At 59.8% G+C, this 12,116-nt stretch overlaps 1 protein-coding gene across 2 annotated transcripts; it reads right to left on the bottom strand.

Annotated features, from left to right (window-relative positions):
• Nucleotides 1–2,767: 2,767 nt before the first annotated feature.
• On the bottom strand, nt 2,768–11,728 carry ISG20 (interferon stimulated exonuclease gene 20). Of its 2 annotated transcripts, XM_090263766.1 has the most exons (4): nt 11,099–11,459; nt 10,573–10,823; nt 3,914–4,114; nt 2,768–2,990 (listed from the first exon to the last, which is right to left on the bottom strand). In XM_090263766.1, exons 2-4 carry the CDS (start codon nt 10,798–10,800, stop codon nt 2,904–2,906), a joined length of 516 nt encoding a protein of 171 aa, XP_090119892.1. In that variant the 5' UTR covers nt 10,801–10,823; nt 11,099–11,459; the 3' UTR covers nt 2,768–2,903. The 2 variants fall into 2 exon arrangements, with proteins under 2 accessions (XP_090119892.1, XP_090119891.1); XM_090263765.1 differs by lacking the exon at nt 2,768–2,990 and having other exon boundaries at nt 3,794–4,114; nt 11,099–11,728.
• Nucleotides 11,729–12,116: the final 388 nt, after the last annotated feature.

Below are 12,116 nucleotides of genomic sequence, written 5' to 3'. Positions count from 1 at the left end.
CCCCCTGAGAAATATTCCCCCCCAAACATACCCAGGTCAAATTCCCGTGGCCTGTGGGTGTGACCTTACACGGGGAAGAGGCCTCTGGGGCTGGGATTAAGTGAAAGATCCTGAGATAAGGGGCTAATCTGTTCCTTCCAGAACTGCAAGAACATTAATTTCTGCTGTTTTAAGCCTTCGAGGTTGTGGGCCCTCAACACGGGGGGATGGAACCAGGAAATGAAGCTATGAGGACATCCAGGCCCGAGCAAGGGACCAGCTCTGTGTCCCAGAGCCAAGGTCCTGAGCAGGGGCTGCGGTTCTGCCACGACTCACGCCGCCCCTCGTGGGAGACCAGGGTGCTGGGGCCCAGCCAGTGTTTGCCTTCCCCTCCACGTCTCGGCAAAGTGACTCAAAACCCTCTCTTCCCCCGGCAGGAAAAGCATATGTTCTTTCCATATAGAGGAGAAATTGTTCCGTGAGTGAGGAACCCTCCTGGCCGTGGAGCCTGGCCCAGCCCGAAACACTGCGGGCAGGAAGCGGGCAGCGTTCGTTACTGCTCTGGGCACCAGGCGGGACTGGCTCCTCCCTTTGGGGACAGCGGCCTGGCCTTCAGATGGGGCAGGGGACAGTGGGGAACGGGGCCCGGGATGCGCAGGTCAGGGTGGAGAGTCCTGTCCCCGAACAGAAGACTTTCCTCCATTCAGGCCGGGCTGGTACCCAAGGGATGGAGCGGAGCCGGTGACGTGTCCAACCCTGTCACTCCGTGGGCAGCAAACTGGCCTGAGTCAGAGGTTGACTCAGGTGTGCTCAGTGGGGCTGGGCCATTTTTAGGCTGTCATTTCCAGTGCCCCACCCTGACCCCAATTCTCCTTGGTGCCTTCGGAGTTAGGTGGCAGCCGTGATCCCGCCCTGGTGCCTTCGTCCCTTCTGCCACAGCCACTGGACCATACAGGCCTTTCCAAAGCCAGCCCTGGACAGGGGGACGTTGCTCTTCCCTGTCTATGGGGCCCTGGTGTTCGTCCCACCTCATCTCCGTCTGTTAAGAATCCATTGAGGACGGGGCTTGGGAAAGTGGGCAGAGAAGGGGCTGGACGGGGAGGACGTGGGGGAAGCCTGGGGCCGTGGAAAAAACTTTGTGGGAGTCGCACAGCCTGGGGTTACCGTCCAGGCCAGGTTGCATCGCTGCCCCGGCGCCTGCTCATCCTCTGCGCAGAGTGAGGGCCGCTGAGAGGGGCAGCCCCTGGGCTCACTTTTGCAGACACATCCCCCAGGCCTCAGCTGGGGTTCCCGATTCTGGCTCAGACGCGCAGGCAGCCTGGCCGATAGACAGTCCAAGGGCGCCGCCTGGTGGCCAGTCCCGGGCAGACCAGGCAGCCGCTTAGAAGGTTCGTAAAAACCACCCAACAGCAGACGGCAGCAGAGAGCCCTGAGCGGGCAGGCTGCACCTCCCCACCCTCCCACGCGCGGGAGGGAGCCCTCCAGGTTCCCAGAGGTGAGGGTGCAAACGTTGCAAAGCAGTTAGAGTGACAAGCCCTCGGGCTTGGGGTCCGGCGGGTCTTGGTTTGAATCCCTGCGTCCTCAGTCTTACCCCGAGTCCCTCATCTGTGCAGTGGGGTTATTTAAGACAGGGCTGCGACCCTCTCTCTGCATGACGGGCAGCCAAGGGGGTTGGCAGGGGGCGGAGCTGGACCAGGGACAGGAGCCAGCCTGGTGGCTCTCAGCCCTAGGACGCAGACACTGAGCTCTGACTGCACATTACAACCGCCTGACGCTTAGGCGGTGCTTCCTGAAGCCTGGGCCAGGGCCAGCAGTATCCGCATCAGCAGGGAACTTGGTAGGAACTCAGAGTCTGGGACTCCAGGCCAGACCTGCTGAAGCAGACACTCTGGGGGTGAGCCCAGCACCCCCCAGGCGATGCTGGTGCATGGCCAGGTGTGAGAGCCCTGTGCTTGGGCTTCTCTGAAAGCACCTGAGGTGTATCAAACTAAGAGAAAAAAAAACAGTGGTTCTGTTGGCAGTGGACCTACCATGGGACCCAGGCACGGACTGAAATAACAACTCAGTAGCTGATTCTAATGACCAGTCGCCGCCCCAGGCTGGACCCTTTCCCCCGCACATTGCGTTCCCTTCTTTCAGGGGACCCAGCCCCACAGTGGTGGGCAGCAGCTCTTGCAGGGGTCCCCTGGGTCCTCAGGCACTCCCGAGACTCACCGCCAGTTATTGGCATTGGGCGGGTGCTTGCGCTCTGACAGGTGCGGTGATGTTATAAGTCCCCATTTTACAGATGGAGACACTGAGGCACGGGGAGGTGAAGTAACTTGCCCCCCCTCCGCCCCACCCCCCCACAGCTACCAAACAGCAGAAGCAGGACTCTGCCCTGGTCCGCGGGGACTCCAGAGGCCACCGGCTCTGCTGCCTTCCTTTACGACTAGGAGGAGGCCTGACGTGTGGCGGGTCAGCTTCCGGTGACTTGGCTTTGGATCTCACCATTGCGGTGACCCCAGTTCCAAGATGGGATGGATGGGCCTTTGAGCCGGGTGACACCCCCGGGAAGTAATGCCACCCGTGCTGGGCATGGAAGCCACTGGCAAAGGGAGCGAGTAGCAGGGGTCGCTGACAAAATCACGTGACCCACGATATCCAACATATGAAGGAAACTGACCGTTGTCCCCCACACCCCGACTCGAGGGTCCGTTGCCCTCTCCGCATCGTGCGGACTGGGTCCCATCCACCGTTCCCCGGCTCAGAGAAGAAGGGGAAAGACAAGAAGAAGAGCCACGTGGCATAGAGAAAATATAGAGGCATTTTACTGCTAAAGATGCATTTTCCAAAAGCGAGGGAGTCGCTGTCCTTAGGAGAGGAAGACCTTTGGCCCCGGGAGAAGGGGCTGCACGGAGCTGACTTGGCCAGGTGGGCGGCCCTCAGTGGTGCTGGATTTTCCGGGACATTCTATAGAGCTCCATGGTTGCTCTGGCGTCCTCCACTGAGCTGTGTCCAGAAATGCTGTTCTGCAGACACACGAACAGAGCGGGGACTTGGGGACGGGCCGGGTGCTGAGCCCTCGGGTGACCCGCCCTTCCCTGCTCACACCGCGACCTCCAGGGTCCCCGGGTGGGTCTGTGGCTGGAGCAGGACCGGCTTCACCCATTAGCCACTCAGGCCCAGACATGGCTGGGTCCTCAGGGCTGCTGGGGCCGCTGCAGACTTGCGGTCGGACACAGAGGGGCCGGAGCAGTGCAACAGGGTGCTCCTGGGCACTGAGGAGTATGTTACAAAGATGTTTCTAAACTGCCACTTGCTCGGCTAGTTGAGAAAGTGCTTGTTATTCAATGAATCAATGTGCTGGCCTTTCTGTCCCTTATCCTGTGTCCCTCAAGACGGGCGGACGGGCCCAGACTCAGGCCTATGTCCTGCTTCCTGCATGATCCCGCTCCCCAGCCAAGCAGGCTGGGGCTCAGCTGTCCCCTCCCGCCCTGACTCCTACCCTCCTCCATGAACGGTCATGGTTCAAACTCCACCCAGATCTGGTGTCCCAGTTGGCCACCCACCTGTCGTCCCTGCTCCCAGGACACCTGCCCTTCCCTCCGTGGGACACTGCCCACAGCTTGTGCTCATTTTCCGGTTAGGGATCACCGGCCATTGACCCCAGGGCTCCTCATGGCCAGGGCCTTGCTCAGCCCGTGTCCCCTGCACCGCGTCCCGCGCGGCCCAGTGTGGGTGCGCGATAAATATCTGCTGACCTCTCAGAAGTACACAGCCCCTCGGGACGAGGGGGAGACAGATCGTCTCGGGGGCCATTTATGGGCTTTGTTGCCACGGGTGGGGTTTAGAGTCTTGGAGGGAAGGGCCGGGCCCCTGGAGCAGACCCTCCTGGCGATGGGCAGTGCGGGGCCGGCCTTGGGGCCCGCCGCCGGGAAGGGGGGGTCCTCACCTGGATGCTCTTCCCGAGGAGGCGCTCACAGAGCACGCGCAGGGAGACGCGCCGGCAGTGCAGGACGTTGGCTTTGGCCCACAGCACCATGTCCTTGGCCGTGTCGTAGATGACGTAGTTGCCCATGTTCTCTTTCAGAGCGTTGAAATCGTGCTTCAGGTCGTGACCCACCACCAGCTTGCCTTTCAGGAGCTGCAGGATCTGGCCAGGAAGACACGCACCCACATGTCACCCAGGCCCTCCGGGTGGGCCTGGGGCCACTTGGTGCTGTCGTGAGCTGGCGGGGAGCAGCCCCTCCTTGACGCGCTGTGTGACCTTAGGCAGAGCCCTGTCCCTCTCTGAGCTCAGCGCCATCAGATAAGCAGGACAGTCACATAGCTTATGGCAGACGTGGCCTTCAAAGCCACCACCACGCTCTGTAGAAACAAGGCCCGCTCTGGGCCTCCGCCAGCATCGTGGCCAAACTGCAAGGAACAACCCTGAGAGCACCCGCAGCCCTCAGCACGGTGCCCGCACGTGCGCCCAAGCCTCCCCTCTTGCCTCTGCCTGCCTCCTCTCCCATGGCGGGTGGCCCCTACAGAGAGCCTGCCTCTGCCCCCATAGTCCAGTCCGCTTCCTTTCCCTCCGCTGGCTGCCGTTAGAGGGGATGGGTCGGGGGGCCGGAAATACACTTGGGGCAGCTTGGGGCTCCCTTGGGCCCAGCTCTGGAAGCTCGCGAACAGCCTGCGACCCTCCCTGCTAGGGCCCTGTCTGTGCCCCAGGAAGGAGTTCCCACCTGCCACTAGTGCCTCCCTGGACTCTGCGTGGGGCCTTTGGAGACCAGAGGACCATCAGAGAAAGCTGAGATTGTCCACCGTCCCCCGTCGACGCACTGGGGGTGGGGTCTGTCCGTCCACCACCAACGGGCCATGTCACTAGCCTGCGCCGCTGCTCTTGTGGTTTTGTCGGGACCTGCTCTGGACGGAACCTGTGCTGGGGCTTGGGACCCACCTGGGGTGTCTCACTGAAATCTGGATTCGGATTCTGGATTCTGGATTTCTAACAGGCAGTGGTGGGGTGGGGTCCCCCTGAGGGCTCAGGGCACACGACCTCAAAGTCCCGAGTGCGAGGAAGGGGCGCGGGGCGTGCTGACCTGCTTTATGTGTGCAAACAGTGTGGCCCATTTTCCTCGGCTAGGAGCTGGCTCAGGCCCACTCACACACGGCCCCGGGGGACCTGTCTGCCACTCCAGAGATGGCCGTCTCGGTCCCAGATGGAAGAGGGCGAGTCATCCCAAGTGATTGTGGGGTGGATTGCTGGGAAATTCATCATTTCCTGCGCCTGAGGGCCCCTGGGGGCAGCATTTAGTACCACAAGACTCATCATGAGACAAATATAATGGGGGGGGGGTGGGCATGCAGAGGAAGGAAGGGGAAGCAAGAGAAGGTGAAGGGTCGTCGACTTAGCAGAGAGATGCCAACAGCCCCTCGGGACAAGGGTCCGGGGCATGGCCAGGGAAGGGCGGCCGGGGCTGTGGGCGTCGATGCCCCATTGGGATGAGGGCCTGGAGAGGTGAGGCTCGTGGCCCGTGAGCAGCTGGGGCCTTCGCTGGCTTCCTGAGGCAGGAATGGGGAGGGGAGGGGGTCCCTGCTGAGGCACCAGCCAGCGGGGCCTCTGACTGTGGGGCCTGCCCTGAGTCAGTGCCGTGAGTCAGGTGTGTCAGACGCAGGCGGAGAGGCTTAGATTCCTGGGAAGAACTGCAGAAGGAACAGGGGAAGGAACGTGATCTTTCTTCCTCATCCTGGCGCTGCGCCAGGTACTTTCCTCCCCTCCTCCTGAGGTCTCTCAACAAAAATACTCCTAGTTCCATTTCTCAGAGGATGGGGCCCGGGATCAGAGAGGGTGAGAGGCTTGCCCAGGTCACACAGCTGGCGAGTTGACAGCTGAGGCAGTGTCTGCATCTGCCAGGCCCGTCCCTATTATTATAGTGGGACCATGACCACCTACGGAGAACCCAGGGACTCGATTAGCATCATTAATCTCAGCGCCAAGAGCTCTGCGGAGCCTGTGCTGGCACTGGGTGAAGGTTTCTTGAACCAAGAGCACAGCTTCTGGAAGGCTTTTCGTTACCAACAGAGAAAGGGGACGCAGAGCCGGGGGGCAGCGGGGGCCTGACAGGCCCAGGGGTCCGCCTGTGTCCTTTCCCTGCGTGTCCCTCTACTTCCAACTACTTCCCACATCCAAAAAGTCACCCGGGGCCCTTGTTAACAGTCCAGAAGGTAGGTCCCTACTCCGGAATCTACTGAACCAGAATTAGCTGGCGGGGGCGTTCGCCAGCGTTCCAGGATGCCGTCTGCATGGGACGCACGTGGCCGTCTCTGCACGGAAGCCTGTGGGGCAGCCCCAAGCGGCCGTGTCCACCGCGCGTCCCTCCCTCCCTCCCCCGTCCGTTCGTGTCCCTGTTCATGCGTTGCTGGCTGCCAGGAGAGGCGCCTGTAAGGGACTCTAAAGATTGTTGTCCTTGGGGCCCTGGCCTGTGTGGCTCAGTTGGTTGGAGCGTCATCCCATAAACTGAAAGGTCGCAGGTTCAGTTCCCCATCGGGGCGCATGCCTGGGTTACTGGTCGCGGCGTGCAAGAAGCAGCCGACCGTTGCTTCTCCCTCTCTCTCTCCCTCCCTTCCTCTGTAAAATCAATAAGCGTGCCCTCAGGTGAGGATTAAAAAATATATATATGTAGTCCTTGCGGATGCCTAGGTCCCTTACTGTCATCTTCAGCAGGGGTCCTGGTCCCCCACTTTCCTCCCGTCCCCTGCCCCCAGCTTGTGCCTGCTTACCCTGGGGGAGCCTGGATGCTGAAGCTGTCCTCCACCTGGCCGAGCCCCAGAGACACCTGTCCGCTGGTGGGTCCCCCCGGGGCAGGGGCTGCTGTGTTGGTTACAGATGAAATAGCCTCCTGTTCACAGGCTCCTGTGACCTCCCTCTGTCTGTGTCTCCCTCCTATGCTGCGATGTTTCCCAAGATCCAGCTTCCTTGTTTGCAAACTGAAAATGTGATTGTCCCTCCCAGTCCCCATCGCTGCTACCCCAGACTGGGCTGCCATTGTGGGTTACATTACAAGCTATTAAAAATTACTGTTAGGAAAAAACAAAAAACATACAAAAGAAAGCCAAGAAAAAGATTTTTAATCTGCCAGGAGAGAGCCCTGAATCTGAGTTCTAAGTTGTTCCCCAGATTGCTGTGTGTCCTCGGGCAAGTCACTGCGCCTCTCTGGACCTCATTCTCCCTGTAAGTTCCTTCTGGTGCTGACAGTCTGATTTGTGGGGAGGGACGTCCTAAAGGCCTCCTCTGGCCTGGGCCTGCCAGTTCGGCAGGATTTCTAGGGGCCGGGATGCGGGGTGAGTGGGTGATGGCTAAGCTGAGGCAGGAGGCAGGAGAAGTACGTGGGTGGGGGGCTTGGAGGGCCACACAGGCTGGGCTGGGGGGACCTGAGGTCATGGGGAGCCCTAGAAGGTGCTGGAACAGAGGGCGGGGAGGCTGTGGTCTGAGCCAGGCCTGGGGAAGATTCTCTGGCAGCAGGGTAGGAGAGATGGGGACTAGCTGGCAGAAAATGCAGGCCAGTGTCTCGAGGGGAGTTAGAGAGGGAACTCAAGTGGGTCCCTGCCCTTCTCTCTCCACGGGCACATCAGTGACCATCACTGCTTCCAGCCTACATGGCACAAGGGAGGGGGCATGGGCACTCCCCTTGGCCTGGTGAGAAGACAGATCCAGGAAGGGCCCACAACTTGCCAAGGTCACGGACCCGTACGTGACGGAGCAGGAAGTGTGAATCTCAGAAACGGTTCAAAAGCCCACAGGGTGTTCAGATCCCGGCCTTACTCTGGTCAGGGCTTCACGCCCCTCCTGAGAAGCACTGGGCCTGGCATGACCTCCAACTGAGAAACCAAGGTGTTTCTGCACCTCGTCTGGATGAGGACCGAGGTGTCCCGACTCCCAGGCGAAGGCCAAGGGCATCCAGGGAATTGCCGGATAACGGTCCAGACCCAGGATATGAGAAGCGTTTTCTGCTGCCTCCTGTCCCCCTGTCCCGGCGCTCTCTGCCCTTTCTGCCACTCTGAATGGGAGGGAGGCTGCAGAAGAGGGGGAAGGATGGGGTCCTGCCGTCCCAGCTGCTTGCTCAGAGGGGGTCTGCGTGTGCAGAGCGCCTCCCAGTGTCCCTGGGCCTCCCCTCCTTTACGCTGTTCTCCTGGCTCCTTCGTCCCAACATTGCCTTCTTTCCAGTCCTCTGTCTGATTCCCTCCTGCCGATGCTTCAGGCCCTGCAGCTGCACCCTAGGGGCTCTAACGCTTCTCCCGGCTGTCCCATCTCCCTTCACGGCACCGGCCCCCACCCCACCACTGTCGTCTTCATGAAACTGGCTTTGATCCTGCCCTGCTCTCGCTCAAGAATCTTCAGTGGCTCCCTATGGCTCCACTCAGTTGCATACGCAGACTCCTCCCACCCCTTGCAACTACCCCCCAGCCTCATGGGGTCTTTCCAGAACCACCGTGATGTGCTGGGCCCCCCTCCCTGGGGCTCCCTGGCTCCCTCTTAGTACCTCCAGGTCAGCGCTGTCCAGTAAAAATGGGACAGGGGCCACCTACATAATTTTAAATCATCTTATGGCCATATTTAAAAAGGTAAAAAGCAATAGGTCAGATTAGTTTTAATATGTTTTATTTCACCTAATATATGCAAAATATTAGCATTTCAACATGTCATTGATATGAAAAATGATCGAGGGATTGTATGATTTAAAAAATTTTTTTTTTCTTTTTTAGTCTCACCTGAAGACATTTTTTTTTCATTGCTTTTAGAGAGAGACGGAGGGAGAGAGAGAAACATCGATGCGAGAGAGAAGCACTGATTGGCTGCCTCCCCCACACACCTGGACCAGGGACAGGACCTGAAACCTGGGTATGTACCCCGACAGGAGACCAAACCCACAAACAACCCTTTGGTTATGGGATGACGCTTCAACCCACTGAGCAACACTAGCCATAGCTTATGATTTTTAAAAAATATATATTAGTCTTTGAAATCCAATGTGTGTTTTACACCTACAGCGCTTTGCTGTTCAGACCCACTGCTTCCCAGGGGCTCCCCGGCCACGTGTGGCTGGTGGTACCTGTTGAACCCACAGCTCTAGAGGTTTGAGCCTTAAGTTTTGAGACGTGCCCTGCCCTCCCCCTGCTGTTTTCTGAATCTGTACAAAGCTATCTAGTGTTATGGGCTGAACTATGCAACCCCCGGCCCGGCCACATTCATTCGTTGGAATCCCTAGTTCCTCAAAATGTGATTTATTTGGAATAAAGGCCTTTGCTGAGGTAATTAGGGGGAAGCCCCCAATCCAAATGACAGGTGTTTTTATAAAGAGGGGAACTTTGGGTACAGAGACACACACAGGCAGAACGCCACATGGACACGCAGGCAGAGACGGAGGTGGCATATCTATAAGCCAAGGAACACCCCAGGTTGCCAGCGAACCTCCAGAAACTGGGGGAGAGACCCAGAGACAGATTCTCCCCCGCGGCCCTCAGGGGGAGCTCTCCCTGCCAGCGCCTTGACCTTGGGCTTGTAGCCTCCAGCGGCCGTGAGACCCTACGCCTCTGCTGTTTCCGCCACCCAGTGTGTGGCACGGAGCCAACAGATAAATACGCGTGGTTCAGGCCAGCCTCAGTTCCCTCCTCTGTCGCCTGGCCCTTTCTCAAGCCTCGCAAGAATCCTGTGAAATCACGGGGATCATCCCCGTGGTTCTTCTCTGGGTGTGGACACGGTACCGGGAGGCTCGGTTCGCTGGTAAGGAAGCAGCCGGGATTCGAACCCGAGTCCGCTCCCGAGAGCCCTCCCGGCCGGCTGTTTGCCGAGGCAGGAATGAGCCTGAAGGCGGAGTGTGAGGGCGGCACCCGGCCCGGGCTCGGGCGACAGCAGCTCTTGCTGCGGTTTTATCCGCAGCGCCCGGAGCCCGGCACGCGTGAGCGAGCGAGTGAGAAGTTCAGACAAACCTCAGTTTCCTCTGTTGTGTTTGGACTTCCCCACGCCCCGCGGGGCGGAGACCAATGAGTGCGCTTGCCCTTCTAAAGCTTCCCGGAAGTGACTCACCTGGGGGGGCACCTTTAGAGCGGTTGAGTGAGCTTTGTATGGGGTAATTCAGAGAAACGGAAAGTTAACCCCGGAGAAGCAACCACAACAGGCCGAGGGAGGGGTGGGGGCGTCGCAGGCGCGCTTCCCGCGGCCCAGAGGGCTCTGCCTGGGTCTCCGGACCCCTGCCAAGGACCCGGCCAGTGAGGACCTCTGCGCAGGACCCCGCGCCCCACTTCCGCACAGGGCTCACCAGGGGCAGCCTGGCGCAGAGGAAAGAGTGGGGAGTCCGGCCCCCAAATCGGTGTGGGGAACGCCAGGGGGACCAGAAGCCCTGAAGGCTGTCGGGGGGGCAGGAAGCCTTCCTTCTCAGGGCTGTGGCGGAGACGCCAACCAGTCTCTCCACACCCCGGTGCTCCCCACGCAGGGGTGGCAGGGTCTCTCACGCCGCAGGGACACAGGTCATGGATCTGGTCCTTGGGGAAGGCGCCAGGGAAGTGTGTGTGTCGGGGGTGTGTCCGCAGCCCCCCCTTGGCGCGTCTGGCACATGGCCCCTCACTCACCTCCCGCCTGGCCACTGCGAAGGGTGTGGCCTTCTCCATGTGCTGGGGCGTGACCCCGCTGACCAGGGTTCTGTAATCGGTGATCTCCCCCTCGGGCCGGATGAACTTGTCATAGAGCACCGAGCCGTGGAAGTCCACGAGGCTGCACCGAGCCAGGCCGCTCTCCCGGAGGGGCCCCAGCCCCACCATCTCGCAGTCCATGGCCACCGCCTCCAGGCTGCTTGCCATGCTTGCAGGGACACTGAGCTGCGCTGGAGAACGGGCGGCAGGAAGGGCATCATTCGAGGGCTATCCGAGGCCCCAGGCGTCCTCCGCCGCCACCCAGCCAGCCTGCACCCTCCGCCCTGTCCTTATCACAACGCCACCTGGCAAAAGGAAATTGGCTTCCTGCCACCCTGCCGGCTTCCCAGCCTGGCGGTCCCGGGGCCTCTGGTCCTGCTTGGCAGCCTCAGGACCAGGAGACACCTGCCCTGGCCTGCCACCCCCAGGCGTGCCTTGAAGCCGCCACCCCGGCTCCCATCCTCACCTGTCAGCCTCCTCTGCGCTTGTCTGACGCCTGCCTCTCTGGTGCCACTTCTCAGCCACCGCAGTTGCTCTTAGCAGTGACTCATCTGGGACTTCAAGCTGGGAAATCTGACCCTGCTTTAGTTTCAGGTTCGTTTTCAAGTGAAGTCAGGGGCGGAAGACCTGCACGTGGGTTCCTTGCCCCACCTCCTACGGGCAGATGGGGAAGCTCGGTGGCCTGAGTCAGAACTGACGAGGAGGGCAGGCTCCACGTCAGGCTTTCCCGCGTTGGCCCCTGTCCTCCACCTCATCGCTCAGAGGACGCTGCTGACGTGGGTGGAGTGGGTTGCGACATCTTCCTTTCCCTTCTTATCCTCCGCCCAGAGTAAACATTTATTCCCCAGGGGTGGAGCTCGGGGGAAATGTCCCTCAGCTTCCAGGTTGCTACCAACCTCACACTCCTGGAGGTTTTTTTATGGGGCAGGGGGAGCTGGCTCTTGGGACTTAATGGGGAAGGTCAGGAGGTTGAGGTGAGCAGGCAGGTAGCCCCCAACCCAGCCCAGGGAAGGCAAGGAGGCAGTGATGGAGCCCTTACGGCCTCTGGTGGTTGAGGGTGCCTTCCTCCCCAGGCTCTGATAGTGTTTGGGGACAAGAAGAAGCAGGCTTGGAGGAACCCCAAAGCCCAGCCATATTTTCTCTTGTCTTAGAGTGCTGCCTGGCGCGTAGGAAGAAGCCCTCAATATCTGTTGAGTAAATGAATGAGTTACGCGGGTAAACACAGATTCAGCTTCCATAGACCGCGGTGCGTTTCAGCCGCGAGTTGAGATCTGCCCGTCTTCCTTCCTCCCCCAGATCCGTCCAGAACAAGCCCCGAGCCTTGGGATTCGTGGCTTGGAAAGGAATGTCTCTAAGTCCGCGGTGTTTTCACCAAGAGAGCCGACTTGAACAGCTCTCCGCCGTAAAACCAGGTACTGCAATGTGTCTGGACGGTGAGGCATTGTTTCTGTCTATTGTTCAGTTGGTTCCAGTTTGAGGCAGCA

The sequence above is a fragment of the Furipterus horrens genome, unplaced genomic scaffold, assembly GCF_987537825.1.
Source record: "Furipterus horrens unplaced genomic scaffold, mFurHor1.1.pri manual_scaffold_16, whole genome shotgun sequence".
Lineage (NCBI taxonomy): Eukaryota > Metazoa > Chordata > Mammalia > Chiroptera > Furipteridae > Furipterus > Furipterus horrens.
This window is presented reverse-complemented; position numbering and strand designations above follow the sequence as displayed.